The sequence below is a fragment of the Lepidochelys kempii genome, chromosome 20, assembly GCF_965140285.1.
Source record: "Lepidochelys kempii isolate rLepKem1 chromosome 20, rLepKem1.hap1, whole genome shotgun sequence".
In the NCBI taxonomy this organism is placed as follows: Eukaryota; Metazoa; Chordata; order Testudines; family Cheloniidae; genus Lepidochelys; species Lepidochelys kempii.
Window position 1 is genome coordinate 25,762,148 of NC_136399.1, and position 21,997 is coordinate 25,784,144.

The window sequence follows — 21,997 nt, forward strand, 5'->3', positions numbered from 1 at the left end:
AGGAAGGAGCCGGCTTACCTGACTGGCCTATTAAATGGATGGGAGGCGGGTGTTAAAACTGAGTGTCAGAGGACTCATCCAATCGCACCGGCAAAGATCCCTGAATTTGCTTTATTATTGGAGAACAAGTAGGCGAGTGTCTGTATTGATTGACACAGGATTAAGCCAGTCAGAGATGAAATGTTGCTCGTTTTTGGACTTCCATTGGAGAAGATTAAGGATGGGCTGATATTATAATTGATTGACATTTTTATGGACCAATCAAAGATGGCAAGTGCCCAGGACAGGCCTATCCGGCCCACCTATTGAATGATGAAAAGGCAGGAGCGAATTTAATTGACAGGTATTTGAGCCATTCACAGGGAAGGGATTCCACACGCTACTTCTTTATTGGAAGGTGCAATGCATGGGCGGTTCTTATTAGTGAGTGACAGGTATGCAAACCAATCAGAAATGTAGAGTGCCCAAGAGCTCTCCTTATTGGTGCATGGATGGGTGGGTCTAATATTGATTGACAGGCAGCTAAGCCAATAAAAAGTAATATATCCCATCTACCTCCCTATTGGAGGATGAGCCAATACGACGTTGAAGGGAAAGAATTGGAGAGTGATTGAAGCTCTGGCCAGATTGACAGCCACATCGGCCAATCACATTGGAAGTGAGCTGGGCTTCACCAGTGTATATTGCCCAGGCGGGGTGACAGCTTAGAGAGCGCTTTACCCATAATCCTTTGGGCGCGTGGTTTCTCTTGTGCATGTCCCATGTGGCCTCGCTCTCGCCAGTGTGCTCTGGGAGCATTAGCCAGCCCCTGGCCTTTGCCTCAGTGCGGCCCTTCCGGCCTGTGACCTCTGACCCGGCTCAGAAGATGTGACCTTTGCCCCCTACCTGAGCCTGTGACCTCTGACCCGGCTCGAAAGATGTGACCTTTGCCCCCTACCTGAGCCTGTGACCTCTGACCCGGCTCGAAAGATGTGACCTTTGCCCCCTACCTGAGCCTGTGACCTCTGACCCAGCCACGAGGCCGGGACCTTTGCTCCCCATCTCAAAGGCAGAGATTTCCGGCTCCTTCCCCGCAGCTCCCACCCCTGCCCCGGTGGTGGTCGTCCCCCGGAGGCTCGGAGCTCTGCCCTGTGGTTGTCGGGTCCCCCCCCCAGTTACAGAATCACAGGACTGGAAGGTTTCAGAGGAGCAGCCGTGTTAGTCTGTATCCACAGAAAGAACAGGAGGACTTGTGGCACCTTAGAGACTAACCAATTTATTTGAGCAGAAGCTTTCGGGAGCTACAGCTCACTTCGTTGGATTCATCGGGCTGAGGGACGTGCTGGCCGCCACTTCCCGCAGCCCCCATTGGCCAGGAGCGGCGAACCACGGCCAGTGGGAGCCGCGATCACCTGAACCTGCGGACACGGCAGGTAAACAAACCGGCCTGGCCCGCCAGGGGCTTTCCCTGCACAAGCCACGGAACAAGTTTGGGAACCACTGATCTAGACCATCCCTGACAGGGGTTTGTCCAACCTGCTCTTAAAAATCCCCTGTGATGGAGATTCCACAACCTCCTGGGCAACTTATTCCAGTGCTTCACCACCCTGACAGGAAGTTTTTCCTAATGTCCAACCTAGACCTCCCTTGCTGCAATTTAAGCCCATCGCTTCTTGTCCTAGCGTCGGAGGTTAGGAAGAACAAATTTTCTCCCTCCTCCTTGTAACAACCTTTTATGTACTTGAAAACTGTTCTCATGTCCCCTCTCAGTCTTCTCTTGTCTTCTCTTCTCCAGACTAAACAAACCCAATGTTTTCAATCTTCCCTCATAGGTCCAAACTTCATAGGTTTTCCAGACTTTTAATCATTTTTGTTGCTCTTCTCTGGATTTTCTCCAATTTGTCCACATCTTTCCTAAAATGTGGTACCCAGAACTGGACACAATACTCCAGTTGAGGCCTAATCAGCGCAGAGTACAGCGGAAGAATTACTTCTCATGTCTTGCTTACAACACTCCGGCTAATACATCCCAGAATGATGTTTGCTTTTTTTGTAACAGCGTTACACTGTTCACTCATATTTAGCTTGTGATCCACTATGACCCCTGTGATGGTCAGGTGGTGAATGGACGTCACAACCTATCTCGTGGCGAATTTAAGTTATTCTAGAGGAGGGGCTGGCATGGGGGTATAAAACCACAACTGATTTTCATAAAGGGGGTGATATATGCGGGTGCCTAAGGGAGGAAGTCGTCTAGTTCCTGATGCAGAAGCTGCCCTTGCTCATTCAGTTGTGTGACATAGTGTCCAGGTGCAGGTCGGGGGACATAATGGACTCGCCAAACCCAACCGGGGGATTGTACCAACAATGGGCCTAAGGCAGTGCTCTGCAGAGCTGGAATTGGGGCCCCGTTACCTGAAAAATACACAGTATCCCAATCGTCCTCTGGGAGGGGGTCCACAGCGGGTGCAGAGATAATTGCTAGTTTGGTTCTGTTAGGGCTCCAACCAAAGGCGATGTACATTTACAGGTAATATGCCACAGCCAAAGCGTAAAAGAGGAATAATAATCCAAATAGGGTGACAGTAACGGTAACACTACCCAAAAATCCCTACCACCAAAGGAAACCTCCCCAGAGAAAGCTTGGGTCCCAGTTGTCCCCTGTAGCCTCTGTTTGGGACTCTACGTCAAATGACTCTGAACAGTCAATAACCAGAGAGCTTTTAATAGCAGGCTTTATTTTCATTTCTCAGTTTCAGTTTCTAACACGTTGCGCTTCCCTGCGCAAGGTGAAAACACCGGCTAGTTCCCTACAGGCGTCCCTATACTCAAGCAAGCAAGTTAATACATTACCAGTCCGTTGCGCTGAGCCTCTTCCGAGGTGGAACAAGTCAGCACAACCTTTTACCTTCTTCCCAGGTCTGCAATACCGGTGGAAGCACACTTTGTGCTGAACCTGGTATCCTTATATACCCTTTTACTTGTTTTGGTCTGTGCCTTTTGCCCATCTCTGACTGGCCCAGCGTGTAGACTGTGTTAAGCGCTTGCATCTATTATAAGCATTTTTGCTGCTAACATCTTTTTGCTGCTTGCAAACTTTATATTGCTTGTTACATTTTGTTCTTGTTAATTTGTTCGTCACCGTACATAAAACGCACCACTCCCGCAGGACTTCCTCTTTGCAAGCTGGCATCTTTGCCTTGCTGTTTGCATCAGCTCGTCCCTTTAACTTGCTGTTTCTGCCTTCTGTCTTTGCTGTGTCCTGGGGTCATCTGAGGGCTTCTGGCGGAATCCTTACAACCCCCAGGTCTCTTTCCGCAGGACTCCTTCCGAGGCAGTCATTTCCCATTTTGCCCTTATTGAATTTGATCCTATTTACCTCAGACCATTTCTCCAGTTTGTCCAGATCATTTTGAATTTTAATCCTATCCTCCAAAGCACTTGCAACCCCTCCCAGGTTGGTATCGTCTGCAAACTTTATAAGTGGACTCTATGCTATTATCTAAACCATTGATGAAGACATTGAACAGAATCAGACCCAGAACCGATCCCTACGGGACCCCACTCGTTATGCCCTTCCAGCTTGATTGTGAACCACTGATAACTACTTTCTGGGAACGATTTTCCAACCAGTTATGAACCCACCTTATAGTAGCTCCATCTAGGTTGATTTTCCCTAGTTTGTTTATGAGAAGGACATGTGAGACAGTACCAAAAGCCTTACTAAAGTCAAGATATACCACATCTACCACTTCCCCCCTATCCACAAGGCTTGTTACCCTGTCAAAGAAAGCTATCAGGTTGGTTTGACACGATTTGTTCTTGACCAATCCATGCTGACTGTTATTCATCACCTTATTATCTTCCAGGTGTTTGCAAATTGATTGCTTAATTATTTGCTCCATTATCTTTCCGGGTACAGAAGTTAAGCTGACTGGTTTGTAATTCCCTGGATTGTCCTTATGTCCCTTTTTATAGATGGGCACTATATTTGCCCTTTTCCAGTCTTCTGGAATGTCTCCCGTCTTCCATGACTTTTCAAAGACAATTGCTAATGACTCAGAAATCTCCTCAGTCAGCTCCTTGAGTAGTCTCGGATACATTTCATCAGGCCTTGGTGATTCGAAGACATCTAACTTGTCTAAGTAATTTTTGACTTGTTCTTTCCCTATTTTAGACTCTGATCCTACCTCATTTTCACTGGCATTCACTATGTTAGACGTCCAATCCACAGCAACCTTCTTGGTGAAAACCGAAACAAAGAAGTCATGAAGCACCTCTGCCATTTCCACATTTTCTGTTATTGTCTTTCCCCCATCATTGAGTAATGGGCCTGCTCTGTCCTTGGTCTTCCTCTTGCTTCTAATGTATTTGTAGAATGTTTTCTTGTTTCCTTTTATGTCCCTAGCTAGTTTGATCTCATTTTGTGCCTTGGCTTTTCTAATTTTGTCCCTACGTACTTGTGTTATTTGTTTATATTCATCCTTTGTCATTTGACTGAGTTTCCACTTTTTGCAGGACTCTTTTTTGAGTTTCAGATCATTGAAGATCTCCTGGGTAAGCCAGGGTGGTCTCCTGCCATACTTCCTGTCTTTCCTATGCAGTGGGATAGTTTGCTCTTGCGCCCTTAATAATGTCTCTTTGAAAAACTGCCAACTGTCTTGAATTGTTTTGCCCCTTAGACTTGCTTCCCATGGGATTTTACCTCTGCCCTCTGCCCTCATGGTTGTCCCTCCCCTGCCCCCGGCCTGTACCTCTGCCCTCCGTAGTTGTCACTCCCCCACCTGAGGCCATTACCTCTCCCCTCATAGTTGTCGGCACTCCCCAGCCTCTGCCCCAAGGTTGCTGTCCACCAGGGCCATGAGAAAGGCACAACAACCCTCTCTTCTGTCTGGGTTTTCTAGGTCTTCCTCCTAGACACAGGCCCTGGGGTGTGTTATTCACTGGTTGGGCTTTTGGTGGCTGGGCTTATGGTTTATTTGCATTTGGTTTTGACACCGGGAAGAAGGTCACTGACCTGATGAGAGGGGTATCTGCTTTCTGTAAATGTACCTGTGTCAGAACCAGAAGTGATGGGCTGTATGCAGGAGTCTTTTGGGGCAGTTCCCTGGCCTGTGTTATACAGGAGGTCAGACTAGATAATCACTGTGATGTTGCACCCCATAATGCTTTATAGAAGTATGCTTATGAGTGTAAATATGACATAACTGGAATATGTTTTATGCTAGATATGCCATGTAACATATCTCTGCAAAGGTTAAATCTACTGAATATATTCATCCTGTTTGTATGCATGTATCATTTTTGTATTCAAAGTTATGAATATTGGCTATGTACTTGTTTGATTTTAAGTACCCTCAGTGAAGCAGTTGGTCAGCTTTTTGAGAAAAGACTATTCTCAGTAAGTGCCCAATCAAGAAACACTTAAGCTAACAATGAACTTTGAGAGATGCCAATCCATATCTGAGCTTTCCTGGGAATGTGACATTGGCCTGTAAGGAACTGAGTCGTGGATGGACATGTGACTTGCCCATGTGACTCCAAAACTCCATCTTGGAGCTGGATTCTCCTTAGGAGAGGGGAAGGGGTTTCCACCCACAAGAGAGAGACTATACAAGCCCCTGGGGAAGCCCCTCCATTTTGTCTTCAGATGGCACAAAAGATAGCCTCTCCACCCCAAGGAGATGCCTGAAAGAAACTGAAACAAGGACAGTAACTACAGGGGTGTGAATGATTGCTGGACCCAGACTAGGAGGAAGTCTAGTCTGTAAAAGAGGCTTATTGGAACATAGAATCATAGAATCATAGAATCATAGAATATCAGGGTTGGAAGGGACCCCAGAAGGTCATCTAGTCCAACCCCCTGCTCGAAGCAGGACCAATTCCCAGTTAAATCATCCCAGCCAGGGCTTTGTCAAGCCTGACCTTAAAAACCTCTAAGGAAGGAGATTCTACCACCTCCCTAGGTAACGCATTCCAGTGTTTCACCACCCTCTTAGTGAAAAAGTTTTTCCTAATATCCAATCTAAACCTCCCCCACTGCAACTTGAGACCATTACTCCTCGTTCTGTCATCTGCTACCATTGAGAACAGTCTAGAGCCATCCTCTTTGGAACCCCCTTTCAGGTAGTTGAAAGCAGCTATCAAATCCCCCCTCATTCTTCTCTTCTGCAGGCTAAACAATCCCAGCTCCCTCAGCCTCTCCTCATAACTCATGTGTTCCAGACCCCTAATCATTTTTGTTGCCCTTCGCTGGACTCTCTCCAATTTATCCACATCCTTCTTGAAGTGTGGGGCCCAAAACTGCACACAGTACTCCAGATGAGGCCTCACCAATGTCGAATAGAGGGGAACGATCACGTCCCTCGATCTGCTCGCTATGCCCCTACTTATACATCCCAAAATGCCATTGGCCTTCTTGGCAACAAGGGCACACTGCTGACTCATATCCAGCTTCTCGTCCACTGTCACCCCTAGGTCCTTTTCTGCAGAACTGCTGCCTAGCCATTCGGTCCCTAGTCTGTAGCTGTGCATTGGGTTCTTCCGTCCTAAGTGCAGGACCCTGCACTTATCCTTATTGAACCTCATCAGATTCCTTTTGGCCCAATCTTCCAATTGGTCTAGGTCCTTCTGTATCCTATCCCTCCCCTCCAGCGTATCTACCACTCCTCCCAGTTTAGTATCATCCGCAAATTTGCTGAGAGTGCAATCCACACCATCCTCCAGATCATTTATGAAGATATTGAATAAAACCGGCCCCAGGACCGACCCTTGGGGCACTCCACTTGATACCGGCTGCCAACTAGACATGGAGCCATTGATCACTACCCGTTGAGCCCGACAATTTAGCCAGCTTTCTACCCACCTTATAGTGCATTCATCCAGCCCATACTTCCTTAACTTGCTGACAAGAATACTATGGGAGACCGTGTCAAAAGCTTTGCTAAAGTCAAGAAACAATACATCCACTGCTTTCCCTTCATCCACAGAACCAGTAATCTCATCATAAAAGGCGATTAGATTAGTCAGGCATGACCTTCCCTTGGTGAATCCATGCTGGCTGTTCCTGATCACTTTCCTCTCATGCAAGTGCTTCAGGATTGATTCTTTGAGGACCTGCTCCATGATTTTTCCAGGGACTGAGGTGAGGCTGACTGGCCTGTAGTTCCCAGGATCTTCCTTCTTCCCTTTTTTAAAGATTGGCACTACATTAGCCTTTTTCCAGTCATCCGGGACTTCCCCGGTTCGCCACGAGTTTTCAAAGATAATGGCCAGTGGCTCTGCAATCACAGCCGCCAATTCCTTCAGCACTCTCGGATGCAACTCGTCCGGCCCCAGGGACTTGTGCACGTCCAGCTTTTCTAAATAGTCCCTAACCGCCTCTATCTCCACAGAGGGCTGGCCATCTCTTCCGCATTTTGTGATGCCCAGCGCAGCAGTCTGGGAGCTGACCTTGTTAGTGAAAACAGAGGCAAAAAAAGCATTGAGTACATTAGCTTTTTCCACATCCTCTGTCACTAGGTTGCCTCCCTCATTCAGTAAGGGGCCCACACATTCCTTGGCTTTCTTCTTGTTGCCAACATACCTGAAGAAACCCTTCTTGTTACTCTTGACATCTCTGGCTAGCTGCAGCTCCAGGTGCGATTTGGCCCTCCTGATAACATTCCTACATGCCCGAGCAATATTTTTATACTCTTCCCTGGTCATATGTCCAACCTTCCACTTCTTGTAAGCTTCTTTTTTATGTTTAAGATCCGCTAGGATTTCACCATTAAGCCAAGTTGGTCGCCTGCCATATTTACTATTCTTTCGACTCATCGGGATGGTTTGTCCCTGTAACCTCAACAGGGATTCCTTGAAATACAGCCAGCTCTCCTGGACTCCTTTCCCCTTCAAGTTAGTCCCCCAGGGGATCCTGGCCATCCGTTCCCTGAGGGAGTCGAAGTCTGCTTTCCTGAAGTCCAGGGTCCGTATCCTGCTGCTTACCTTTGTTCCCTGCGTCAGGATCCTGAACTCAACCAACTCATGGTCACTGCCTCCCAGATTCCCATCCACTTTTGCTTCCCCCACTAATTCTACCCGGTTTGTGAGCAGCAGGTCAAGAAAAGCACCCCCCCTAGTTGGCTCCTCTAGCACTTGCGCCAGGAAATTGTCCCCTACGCTTTCCAAAAACTTCCTGGATTGTCTATGCACCGCTGTATTGCTCTCCCAGCAGATATCAGGAAAATTAAAGTCACCCATGAGAATCAGGGCATGCGATCTAGTAGCTTCCGTGAGCTGCCGGAAGAAAGCCTCATCCACCTCATCCCCCTGGTCCGGTGGTCGATAGCCGACTCCCACCACTACATCACTCTTGTTGCACACACTTCTAAACTTAATCCAGAGACACTCAGGTTTTTCTGCAGTTTCGTACCGGAGCTCTGAGCAGTCATACTGCTCCCTTACATACAGTGCTACTCCCCCACCTTTTCTGCCCTGCCTGTCCTTCCTGAACAGTTTATAACCATCCATGACAGTACTCCAGTCATATGAGTTATCCCACCAAGTCTCTGTTATTCCGATCACGTCATAGTTCCTTGACATCACCAGGACCTCCAGTTCTCCCTGCTTGTTTCCAAGGCTTTGTGCATTTGTATATAAGCACTTGAGATAACCTGTTGATCGCCCCTCATTGCCAGTATGAGGCCGGAGCCCTCCCCTCACAGACATTCCTGCCTGTGCTTCCTCCCGGTATCCCGCTTTCCCACTTACCTCAGGGCTTTGGTCTCCTTCCCCCGGTGAACCTAGTTTAAAGCCCTCCTCACTAGGTTAGCCAGCCTGCTGGCAAAGATGCTCTTCCCTCTCTTCGTAAGATGGAGCCCGTCTCTACCCAGCACTCCTCCTTCATGGAACACCATCCCATGGTCAAAGAAACCAAAGCCTTCTCTCCGACACCATCTGCGTAGCCATTCGTTGACTTCCACGATTCGATGCTCCCTACCTAGGCCTTTTCCTTCCACGGGGAGGATGGACGAGAACACCACTTGCGCCTCCAACTCCTTTATTCTTCTTCCTAGAGCCACATAGTCCGCAGTGATCCGCTCAAGGTCATTCTTGGCAGTATCATTGGTGCCCACGTGGAGAAGCAGGAAGGGGTAGCGATCCGAGGGCTTGATGAGTCTCGGCAGTCTCTCCGTCACATCACGAATCTTAGCCCCTGGCAAGCAGCAGACTTCTCGGTTTTCCCGGTCAGGGCGGCAGATAGATGACTCAGTCCCCCGGAGGAGAGAGTCCCCGACCACCACCACCCGCCTTCTCCTCTTGGGGGTGGTGGTCGTGGAACCCCCAACCTCAGGACAGCGCATCTCATGCCTTCCAACCAGCGGAGTCTCCTTCTGCTTTCTCGCCCCAGACATATCATCTGGTCCACTCTCCGCAACGATACCTGTGGAGAGAACATGAAAGCGGTTAGTTACCTGTGTCTGTGTTACTGGAACCCGGACATTCCGCTTACCTCTTCTGGAGGTCACATGTTGCCAAGCTTCTTCACTGGTCTCTTGGCTCCTCTGTGCAACCTGCTCTATATCTGTAGAGCTTTGTGCCCCTAGAAGCCTATCCTGAGTTTCGTCCAGGAAATCTTCAGTTTCCCGTATGCAACGCAGGGTTGTTATCTGTTGCTCCAGACCTTCAATCTTCTCTTCCAATATGGAGACCAGCTTGCACTTTGTACAGACAAAGTCGCTTCTGTCCTGTGGAAGAAAGACAAACATGGCACATTCAGTGCAGGTCACAACAGCTGAACCCCCCCCTTCCATATCACCTTCCTACTGTGAGCTTCCTCAGAGCAGTTTGCAAGACGTAAGCCTCACTGGGCTCCCTCCAGGCGAACTCCCAGGCAAACTCCTGCTGTGTGCTGCTCTGCTGTCCCCGCTGCTCAGCTGGTTCTCCGCCGCTCAGCTGGTTCGCGAAGCTCTGGCTATTTTTAAACGGCCAGGCTTCCCTGTCGCAAACAAACAGACACCCTACTGCCCGCCCCCTGCAGGCTAGCAGCCAATCAGACACTCACTCAGTGTCTCTCTGAGGGTGAGATTTACCTGCATTTAGTTTTTACTGTATTAGGCTTAGACTTGTGTGCTTTATTTTATTTTGCTTGGTAATTCACTTTGTTATGTCTGTTATTACTCAGAACCACTTAAATCCTACTTTTTGTATTTAATAAAATCACTTCTTACTTATTAATTAACCCAGAGTAAATATTAATACCTGTGGGGGAGGGGGCAAACAGCTCTGCATATCTCTCTGTCAGTGTTATAGAGGGCGAACAATTTATGAGTTTACCCTGTATAAGCTTTATACAGGGTAAAATGGATTTATTTGGGGATTGGACCCCATTGGGAGCTGGGTATCCGAGTGCTGGAGGTAGGAGCACTTCTTGAGGTGTTTTCAGTTAAGCCTGCAGCTTGTGGGGGACGTGGCTGAGACTTGGATCTGTGTTTGCAGGAGGCGAGCGTGTCTGGCTCAAACAAGGCAAGGTACTGAAGTCCCAAGCTGACAGGGAAAATGGGCTTAGAGGTAGTCTAGGTACATCAGGTGGCTGTCACAAGGGGGTTTCTGTGACCCAACCCGTCATAATCACAATGGTCCCTTCTGGCCTTAAAACCTCCAGAGCCCTAAGCCGCATCTACGCTAGAGACCTCTACTGGCATAGCTGTGTCAGTCAGCGGTGGGAAGAGGTGGGACCTCTGACTGACAGTTATGTCCACAGAAGTTCCTAGTGTAGACACAGTTATACCAGCAAAACTGCACTTTGGAATAAACTGTACCTCTTTGCCAGCATAGCTGTGTCTGCCCTAGGAGCGCGTTGCCATATAGTATATTGGCATTCCTAAACTGATCAAGCATTGCTAATGTGACATAGCCCTGGTCCTGTCCCTTAACCCCAACATCATTCTCTCTCCTTTTATTTTCAGTGGTATGAAAGTGGCTATCCCCTTCTCAGTCCTTTCCAGGCCTCTGGCAAAAAGACACCTGCCAGTGCAGAATTAAAACCTGATTTCTACTCAGACAGGTAAGCAAGCTGTTGATTGGTATTTTAGGAAGATGAGACATTTAAAAACACAGAGACTCTAGCAATCAATCTCCCCATTTTTATTATCTCTGTTTAAATGGTATTTTCCCCCCAAGGGGATGGAGAATTAAAAAATATACAGATTTCAGTATATTAATCACTAATAACCACACATGTGTAGAGTGGTTTCCATATTCACAGCTCTGGAGACACTTTGATCCTGCATATTGATATGGCTCCCAGGATTTCCTGTTATGTGAATATGGAGCTGGAAAACTGGACAAATGAATGGTCCTGCTCCTACGGAAGTCAGTGGCAAAGTCCCAGTGACGGCCATGGGGCAGGATCGTGAGTGCTTGGTACTATTTCAGCTTTGCTGCAATGCAGTGCAGTGTGTGTCCGCCCGTCTGCCCTCCCGGCCCCGATGCAACAAACTTCCAGGTGTTTGGGAAATGGAACCGATTGCTTCAGTCCTTCTGTGTTTCTTCACATGTTGTCATACCAGTTTAATGTACAGCATTAAGGAGACTATCATAGCTGCTAGCTGCAGTGGAGAGAAAAAATATAGAGGGAATGAATAAAAGTCTTAAGGATTATGTCAAAAATTTTCCAACCTTGGTGCCTAAAGACTGGCATCTAAACTCATGATTATTGTTACATACATTTTTGGTACTTCTAGGTACCAAAGACATAGGGATGGGTAGGAAAGAGGTCCTGGAGGCCAAATTTAGGCTGTTAGGTAAGAGATTAAAGTCCAGGACCTCCATGGTAGCATTCTCTGAAATGCTTCCAGTTCTGTGTACAGGGCCAGTTAGACAGGCAGAACGGTAGGGTCTCAATGAGTGAATGAGACAATGGTGTTCAGAGTAGAGATTTAGGTTTATTAGGAACTGGGAAACCTTTTGTGAAAGGAGGATTCTATACAGACCGATAGGCTCCACCTAAACCAACATGGAACCAAGTTGCTGGCATGTAAAATTAAAAGGGTCATAGAGGAGTTTTTAAACTAAGGGCTGGGGGAAAGCTAACAGGTGCAGAGGAGGATCCGGTTTGGATGGAAACATCCCTTAGGGGAGGATTTATTAAAGGGGGTACTATATAGCCTAGTAAAGAGGAGAGGATAGAACTTGATAAAGTACAGGTAGGAACTGAAGAGAAACAGTCAAATGACAGGTTTCAGACTAGCAGCCGTGTTAGTCTGTATCAGCAAAAAGAACAGGAGTACTTGTGGCACCTTAGAGACTAACAAATTTATTTGGGCATAAGGTTTCGTGGGCTAAAACCCACTTCATCGGATGCATGGAGTGGAAAATACAGTAGGAAGATATATACAGAGAGAACATGAAAAAATGGGTGTTGCCATACCAACTATAACGAGACTAATCAATTAAGGTGGGCTATTATCAGCAGGAGAAAAAAAACTTTTGTAGGGATAATCAGGATGGCCCATTTCCAACAGTTGACAAAAAGCTGTGAGTAACAGTAGGGGAAAAATTAGCAAGGGGAAATAGTTTTTACTTTGTGTAATGACTCGTTCACTCCCAGTCTTTATTCAAGCCTAATTTAATGGTGTCCAGTTTGCAAATTAATTCCAATTCAGCAGTCTTACGTTGGAGTCTGTTTTTGAAGTATTTTTGTTGGAGTATTGCGACTTTTAGGTCTGTAACTGAGTGACCAGGGCGGTTGAGGTGTTCTCCGACTGGTTTTTGAATGAAAAAGAGTCCCATTCAGTTACCCCACATGAAGGCAGGAAACTAAATATTGACATATTTTATAAATGCTTGTACACAAATGCAAGAAGTCTAACTACCAGGATGGGTGAACTTGAGTGCCTGGTAGTAAATGACGTTGATATAACAGGCATCACAGACACTTGGTGGAACGATGATATTCAATGAGACCCGGGAATGCCAGGGTACAAAATAGATTGGAATGTCAGAGTAGGTGGGGCAGGTGGCCGAGCGGCACTGTATGTGAAAGAAAGCATCGAGCCAAATATAGTGAAAATCTTAAATGAATCAAACATAATTGTGCTTGTGTAATAAGAGCATAGCATATACCACCGGCCACCTGACCAGGATGGTGATAATCGCTGTAAAATGCTCAGGGAGATTAGAGAGGCTACAAACACAGAAAATATAATAATAATGGGGGATTTCAGTTATCCCCCCGTTGACTGGGAACATGTCACCTCTGGATGGGATGTGGAGATAACATTTTTAGACATCATTAATGACTACTTCTTTGAGCAGCTTCTCCTGGAACCCACAAGGGGAGAGGTAATTCTTGATTCAGTCCCGAGTGGTGCACAGGATCTGGTCCAAGAGGTGAATATAGATGAACCATTTGGTAACAGCAGCCATAATGTTATTAAATTTAACATCCTTATTAGGGGAGCAGCCGTGTTAGTCTGTAAAAGGAAAAGGAGTAATTTGTTAGTCTCTAAGGTGCCACAAGTACTCCTTTTCTTATTAGGGGAAAATACCAAAGAAACCCACCACAGGAACAAGAAACTTCAGAAAGGGGACTATGCAAAAATGAAGAAGCTAGTTAATTTGGAAATTAAAAGGAACAATCACAAGAGTGAAATGCCTGCAAGTTGCATGGAAACTTTTTAAAAACACCATAATAGAGGCTCAAACTAAATGTATACCCCAAATACAAAAAAAGTAAGAGAAGCACTCAAGGAAGACAAGGCTGTTGCAGAGAAGCTAAGTGAATTCTTTGCATCAGTCTTCACTGCAGAGGATGTGAGGAAGATTCCCACACCTCAGCCATTCTTTTTAGGCGGCAGATCTGAGGAACTATCCCCGATTGAGGTGTCAGTAGAGGTTTTGTAACAAATTGATAAATCAAACAATAAGAAGTCACGAGGACCAGGTGGTATCACTCAAGAGTTCTGAAGGAACTCAAATGTGAAATTGCAGAACGACTAACTGTGGCATGTAACCCATCGCTTAAATTAGCTTCTGTACCAGATGACTGGAGAATAGCCAATGTGACGCCGATGTTTAAATAAGGATCCAGAGGTGATCCTGACAATTCCAGGCTCGTGAGCCTAACTTCAGTACCAGGCAAATTGGTTGAAACTACAGTAAAGAACAGAATTGTCAGAAACATAGATGAACACAATTTGCTGGGGAAGAGTCAACACAGCTGTTGTAAAGGGAAATCATGCCTCCCCAATCTACTAGAATTCTTTGAGAGGTTCAACAAGCGTGGACAAGGGTGATCCAGTGGATATAGTGTACTTGGACTTTCCGAAAGCCTTTGACAAGGTCCCTCACCAAAAGCTCTTATGCGAAGTAGGCAGTCATGAGATAAGAGGGAAGGTTCTCTCATGGATCAATAATTAGTTAACAGACAGGAAACAAAGGGTAGGAATAAATGATCAATTTTCACAGTGGAGAGAGGTAACTAGCGAGGTTGACCAAGGGTCTGTACTAGGACCAGTGCTGTTCATCATATCCATAGCTGATCTGGAAAAAGGGGTAAACAGTGACAAGGCAAAGTTTCAGAGTAACAGCCGTGTTAGTCTGTATTCGCAAAAAGAAAAGGAGTACTTGTGGCACCTTAGAGACTAACCAATTTATTTGAGCATGAGCTTTGCCACAAGTACTCCTTTTCTTAAGGCAAAGTTTGTAGACAATACAAATTTACTGAAGATAGTTAAGTGCAAAGCTGACTGAAGAGTTAAAAAGGGATCTCACAAAACTGGGTGACTGGGCAACAAAATGACAGATGAAATTCAATGTTGATAAATGCAAAGTAATGCACATTGGAAAACATAATCCCAACTATACATGTAAATGATGGGGTCTAAATTAGCTGTTACCACTCAAGAGAGAGATCTTGGTGTCATTGTGGAGAGTTCTCTGAAAATATCCACTCAATGTGCAGCGGCCGTCAAAAAAGCGAACAGAATGTTGGGAATCATTCGGAAAGGGATAGATCATATGACAGAAAATATCCTATTGCCTCTATAGAAATCCATGGTATGCCCACGTCTTGAATACTGCGTGCAGTTCTGGTCACCCCATCTCAAAAATGTTATATAGAATTGGAAAAAGTGTAGGGCAATAAAAATGATCAGGGATATGGAACAGCTTCCATATGAGGAGAGATTTTAAAGACTAGGACAGTTCAGCGTAGAAAGGAGATAACTAAGGGGGATACGATAGAGGACTACAAAATAATGACTGGTGTGGAGAAAGCAAATAAGGAAGTGTTATTTACCTCATCACATAACACATGAACTAGGGGTCACCCAATGAAATTAAAAGGCAGCATGTTTAAAACAAACAAAAGGAAGTAATTCTTCACACAACCTGTGGAACTCACTGCCAAGGGATACTGTGAAGGCCAAAAGTATAACTGGGTTGAGAAAAGAATGAGATAAGTTCCTGGAGGATAGGCCCATCAGCGGCTATTAGCCAAGATAGTCAGGGATGCAACCCAGTGCTCTGGGTGTCCCTAAACCTCTGACTGCCAGATGCTGGGACTGGACAACGGGGATTGGATTGTTTGATGATTGCCCTGTTCTGTTCATTCCCTCTGAAGCATCTGGCACCAGCTACTGTCGGAAGACAGGATACTGGGCTAGATGAACCATTGGTCTGACCCAGTCTGGCCATTCTTATGTTCTTAGGTTTATGTGTAACCCCCTGGCATCTAACTGAGGTCAGGGCCCCACTGTGTTAGGCACTGCACATACCCATGGTCGATCTGTGCACAGCTGGCTAATTGTGCATCATTGGAGTACTTAAAAGTGGACACGTCCCTTTAAGGCCAGGCTAACTTGGGTTCAACTCACTTCCAGCAGGGCAGCTCCGGTGGCAGCTCCGCCGAGCAATAGGCTCTTCTCTTTGACCAGGGAAACCAGCTTGTGGAAGCAGCCCTGAAGGGTAAAAATGACAGTGAGGTGTAGGCTGCTTTAAGAGTAATTGGAAACAAAAAGCAATGGTTGCCCATCCCCCGGTGGAATCCCATTGGCTTCAACACACTTGCTGTGCAAACTATTGTATCTTCCCGTCACAAGGGGTGGGTGGAATTAGCCCCTGTGTGGCTGACTGGCCACCGGCCTATGCCTGTGCCTAAATCCATAGATTTCAAAGTGCTTTCCAAAAGACGTCTGTATCGTTATTCCCCCACTCTTTACAGAGAGGGAAACTGAGGCACGGGGGAGTGGCTTGCCTAAAGTCGTGCTGCAGGAAGAGCCAACCCAGTGCCCTGCCCACTAGGCCCACGACCTTCAGTTAAGGGGTCTACAAGGGGCTTTCTGGTTTTGAATTTAGAGCACATAGGCACTGATCCTGCCATGAGATCCCTGTGAGTGCAGGGAGACATTCATGCAGCATTCTCTGCAAGATCAGGGTGCTGGTCCCTCCCCCCACGTGCTCCCTTGCTCCCTTCAACTCCAGCAGACACAGGCTAGGTTTTTAATAGCACTATTCCCACGGTTTCCTTTTCAACGTCCAAACTGGGCTGCGACCTCCTGGTTGATGACCACGCTGCTGACATTGTGTCCGTTGCATGCCAAGCTCATTGGATCTTTGCAGCAGCTTTTGGGATAAGTCAGGTTGGTCCGTATTTGAAAGGCAGAGCCAGAAAAGTCTGTGTAGTTATGAACCCCACAGCAGTTCAGCTAGGAACGACACACAACAGGGTTTGTTAAAGGCCAGGGTCTTGAACAGTTAGTTTTTCCTTTCTACCTCCCCTTCCCTGCGGTATCCTGGCAGAATTTCCTCAATGCCCCTTTGTTCAAATGGTGATTTTTACCAGAGGAGAAGTACATTTAACCCTTCAGTTGGACTATATGACCTCCTGAGGGCTCTTCCAACCCTTATCTTCTATGATTCTATGATTCAATTGCTATCAAATGCCTGAGTTGTAAACGCTGGGTGAAATTCTAAGGCCTGTGGTTGACAGGTCAGACAAGATAAGCAAAATCGTCCCATCTTGTATTCTGGGGTGGGGTTTTTCCACCTTCTTCTGAAGCTCCAGAAATCAACCACAGCGGGAGATGGGACACCAGACGGGATGGACCAGTGCTCTGAGCTGGTACAGAGGCACCTCCATCTGGCTGGTGCATCTCACTCACATGCTCGAGGTTGCCAGATTTGGGGTTGGAAAGAAACCCCAGCTCAGATTGACAGGATTTTTTCACCTTCCTCCGCAGTGTGGGGTGCAGGTCGCTACTGGGGTCCTGGGGTTTGTCTCACCCAATCAGTTCCCTGCCATGGCAGGGGCTGTAGGCACTGGTCACTCCTTGGTGGGCCCTATTCTCTGCCTGTGGCTCACAAGAGGGTTGTCTCTGAGGATTAGGATGCTTTGATCTAACTAGTCACTGCGTGGAGTTTAGTGGCCTGTGCTGAACGGGAGCTCAGACTGGCTATCCCGTCTGGCCTGAGACTGTGTGAAACTTCTGGCCCAAAAAATCTACACAGCAGATCCTCAGCACGTGTGTATCGGCTTGACTGCTTTATGGCCAGAGCAGCGCTGATTCACACAGAGGTTCCAGCCCGGAGACTCGCTCAACGCTTGCGTTGGAAGGCATGTGGTTAAGATACTGCCCTGGGACCCAATTCCCAGCTGTGTTACAGAAGCACTTGGGCGAATCTGTGTGTCTCTTTTCCTAGTTGTAGGGTGGGCACACAACCAGCCTCCCTTTCGCCTGGCCTGCCTCTTTAGATTGTAAATTCTGCTCTCTGTCTGAGGCGTGTACATGGGCCCATCACCGTACCAGCTGGGCATCTCCTCCCAACCTCTCGGCTACGATCCGCATGGTACCGATGGGGAACTGTTGCCCAGAGAGTCCAGGTGACTGGCCCCAGGTCACACAGGGAGTGCGTGGGAGAGAAGGGAATTGAACCAGGATTTTCTGTCCTAACCACTAGACTGTCCTTCCTCTCACACCACCTCGTCACAGCAGGGACTGTCACTGTGTATATGCAGCACCAGGCACACTGGGTGGGGACTCTCAGAGCTACCGTAATGCATCTAATAAGACTGTGGGGAAAAAGTGTTGAGTCCATTGAAACAGGAGGTTTGGGGGGCAGAGGGTCCCCTACCTTCAGCATGAATGCATTCCATCCATAGGACACGATATCATCGTGTTTGTAGCCGCTGTATTTCTTCTTCAAGGCAGTCAGTGATTTGTCTAGGACGATACTACGAGCCTTAAACGGGGGGAATGAAACAGGGCTAGACCAGGAAATATTTTCTCCTCAGATCCCGTCTGGTGCCAAAGTGTGGCCAAACGCTTTCAGGGAGGGTAAATCCTCATAGCTTCACCGAGCTCAGCAGAACTGAGCTGATGTCCACCCGCTAAAGATCTAGCCCAGAGACAGCAAAGTGTTACGCTGGGCTGGTAAAAGCTGACCGCAATGCAGCCGCGGGCCAGCCTCAGACTAGCGAGCTCACTTTGGCCCTAGGGTGGGCCCCAATCCTGCAAAGATTTACTCACGCACTTAACATGACATCTATTGCTCCTGCAGTGGGTGGGTGTAAAGTGAAGCCTGCGTGGAAGTAAGGTACAGGTACTTAACAGGTAGGGTAACTAGCCAGTGGATCAGATTCCCAAGGCATAGGGCAGCACACCTTTCTAGAGGAGTCGCTCATGCAACTAGAGGTTACTGGTCTGGATACAGGAATAACTAGGTGAAATTTTCTGGACGGTGTTATGCTGGAAGTCGCACTAGATCAGGGGGGAGGCATAGGTCAGTGGTTTGAGCATTGGCCTGCTAAACCCAGGGTTGTGAATTCAGTCCTTGAGGGGGCCATTTGGGATCTGGGGCAAAAATTGGGGATCAGTCCTGCTTTGAGCAGGGAGTTGGACTCGATGACCTCCTGAGGTCTCTTCCAACCCTGATATTCTATGATAACCATCCATTTTAGCCTTAAACTCTGTGAATCTGTGCAGGATCTGGGCCTTAGTTTTGTAAATGTATATCCAAGCCAAAGGATAATCACTCATATTTAAATTTTCTTTTACAAAGAATAAGAATAATGCGGTAGGAATAATTCTAAAGCAAAGAGGAACCTTTTACTCAGTTAAGCATGGGGAGTGGGTAGACCTCAGTTAAAGCCGTGAGTTGGTTTTGAGGGACAGAGCTGGTTCAAATGCAAGGGGCGGGGAGAGATTTCCTTTTTCTTTTCTTTTTGTGCAATTAAATTTTTGACAAAAGAGTTAGTCTGAATTCCTCCTGCTCTCAGAGTCCAGATGATCAGAACCTGGAGGGGAAATTTTGTCAACATTTTTTTATTTGGTCAACAAAAGTTCCAGATTTGGAAACTCTGTGCTCGTTCTTTGGAGCAGTGCTATTGGAAAGGGGCAGCACTAGATGTTTAGGGTCCCGTGCGGCTCCTAGATTTTCCAAGATACTCACAAAAATTGGCCACTTAACTTCCCTTTGGAAATGTCTCCCTGTTTGGAAAAAGGACCCGATCCCAAGCGACTCTTCTTTGTAGGATCGGGGCCTGCAGCTTTGTCAAGGAAAATGAGAATTTCCCACACCAGAAGGGAATTCTTGATACTCACAAACTGAGTGAAAGCGAAAACGACGACGGCTGCTGTGATTTCGGCGATGAAGATGACCAGCATTATTAAGAAGTACTGTGAGAGAGGGGTGTGGAAGGAAATTGGAAGGTTGCTGTGAGTGCACACAGCGGAGGCCTTGTTCACGCTCAGATTCATTCAGGATGAAGGTGCAGGGATTGCGAAGTGAAACACAAGAGGCAAATTTACACTGCAGTAAAAGGATTTAGCCCAGAGCGGCTGGGGCTGCCCAAATGAAGGTGAACAGGGGTCAGGAGGTCATGCCTGTCCATAAGAGTCTTGACCGCTGCTGACTGAGAGGCTGTCTCCTAAACAAAGCTTTCCCGTGGGTAGAAAGCAGGGCACACATGGTCAAAGTCCCCCCAGAACAGAGCGCGCTGGGGACCACATAAGCTGCCAAAGGACTTAAGTGGTGTGTGGATCTTGTCCCGCTCCCTCTGAACAGACGTGAGTTTCACACGCTAAGGATGGGAAAAAATAGCTTGTGACTGCAAGGGAGACCACTGTTTAGTTAGAGTCTAAAGCATAGTTAGGGCCAAATTTAGGAACCCAGATCCCCAGCTGGGGTAAATCACGTGGCTGTGGCAATGGGTGCATCGTAACGGCACACTTGACCCCCCCCAGCTCAAGCAGGAAAGGTCTGCAGCCCTGTCCTCGCGGTCCGGGACTCCGCCCCAGCTGAGAGCAGCTGTGTGTACTCACCATCAGCAAGAGGCATCTGCTCTCTTTCGCTGCACCCCAGCACCCCATGAACCCCAGCATGGCCACCACGATGCCCACCACGATGCAGAAGTACCCGATGTGGACAAAGTTCACCGAGGTGGAGCCCAGGACCCTGACGAAGGAGGTGCTTCCCAGTTTAATCCACAGGCCCAGCGCAACCAAGGTGCAGCCGACAACCTAGGGTGACAATAAACGTATATGCGTGTGTGTGTGTGTGTGTGTGCTAGGGCGTGCATTGGCCCTTCAGCTCGAGCGCTCCGGCCATTCCCCCAATTCACCCGGGGCGAGGTGCAGAGATGCCAGGGCCAGGCCGGGGGGCCGTGAACGTCACTGAGAGCCAGCCCCTCTGTGCCATTCCATGGCCAGTCCCTCCTCCCCGCTCAGGTCTGCCCACCAAGAACTGAACAGAGGTTGCTGAACACAACCCAGAGTTCTGACCAGCCGTGGAGAGACGTGAATGTTACCTGAACGCCGAGGGCCAGATCCCCCGTTGATGTAAATCATTGCAGCGCCATCAGTGTCAACAGAGATCTACACCGGCTGAGGATTGAGCCCCTGAACTCTGGGCACAGGACTGGCAGGTTTTATCCTTTGCTCTGCCCCAGACCTGCTGCGTGACCGTGAACGAGTTTCTTCCCCGCTCTGTGCCTCAGTTTCCCCTCTCACCTAGTGCCTGGTTAGGCTGTAAGCTCTTCAGGGCAGGACTGCCTCTCACTCTGGGTCTGTGCAGCCCCTGGCACCATGGGACCCTGGTGCCACCATAATACACCTAAATAAACCTGTGTTTGAAAACACAGACTTACAAAGATAATGGTGTTGAAGCAAATCATTACAGTCTTCAGAGTGGCATAGCAACTGCGCGAGGGAGCCATGGTGAAAACCGGCCAGTGCGGCTGCTCGCAGAATGGCTTCTAGGTTGGAGAGATGGCGGAGAGATTTTCAGCTGGACTTGCTGCCTTTCACAAGGATCCATTCGCACCTTGGTTTTATGTTAAACCCACTAGCAATGCAGCACATTGTTGGAGGCTTTTACTTATGACGGGGCAAATACTTTTATTTAAAAGCTAATGCTAAGCAGGGAGGTTAGTCTAGTGGGTACTGCTGGCCAAGGGACCAGGAGATTGGATTTTGTTTCCTGGCTCTGATCCAGACCACTCATGTGACTGCATTATTCTGTGCCTCAGTTTCCCCATCTCAGAGGGGGGTAATAATCCTTTGTCGAGTTAGACTGGAAGCTCCGCGGGACAGGGACTGTCTGTTGCTGTGCATCTATGCAGCACCTGGCACAACAGGACCCCGATCTCGGTTGAGAGGGTCTGTGCAGCGCCTGACACAGTGAGGCCCCAGTCAGCGCATCCTGTAAATAATGATCAGTGGTTGCACTGAGAGGTTGTCACTGAGTTTGGGGGAGTGGGGTCTCTGTGACATGTGAAAATCCAGCCGCCCCCCAGGGGAGATTTCAGTACTCGACAATTGTCATGGCCTTACAGACTACAGACCCCGTGACTCCTGGGCTGTGGGAAGGAAAGTGTTTATCCCCCATCGCAGCCACTGTTAGCTTTAGCCCGGACTCCGCTGCAGGGGAAACTCGCCCCGTGTAGAGGCTACCAGGGGGCTGCTACTGACGCTTCCATCTCCCTTCTCTGCGTCAAGGGCTCTTCACCTCCCACCCATGACCCAGGCCTGGGCAT

The 21,997-nt window shown here is 47.8% G+C and overlaps 1 protein-coding gene across 1 annotated transcript; it reads right to left on the bottom strand.

Annotated features, from left to right (window-relative positions):
* Nucleotides 1–11,522: 11,522 nt before the first annotated feature.
* On the bottom strand, nt 11,523–21,178 carry TSPAN16 (tetraspanin 16). The gene is made up of 8 exons (XM_073319230.1): nt 21,110–21,178; nt 20,286–20,483; nt 19,566–19,640; nt 18,097–18,204; nt 17,769–17,825; nt 16,518–16,670; nt 15,840–15,923; nt 11,523–11,570 (listed from the first exon to the last, which is right to left on the bottom strand). Exons 1-8 carry the CDS (start codon nt 21,176–21,178, stop codon nt 11,523–11,525), a joined length of 792 nt encoding a protein of 263 aa, XP_073175331.1.
* Nucleotides 21,179–21,997: the final 819 nt, after the last annotated feature.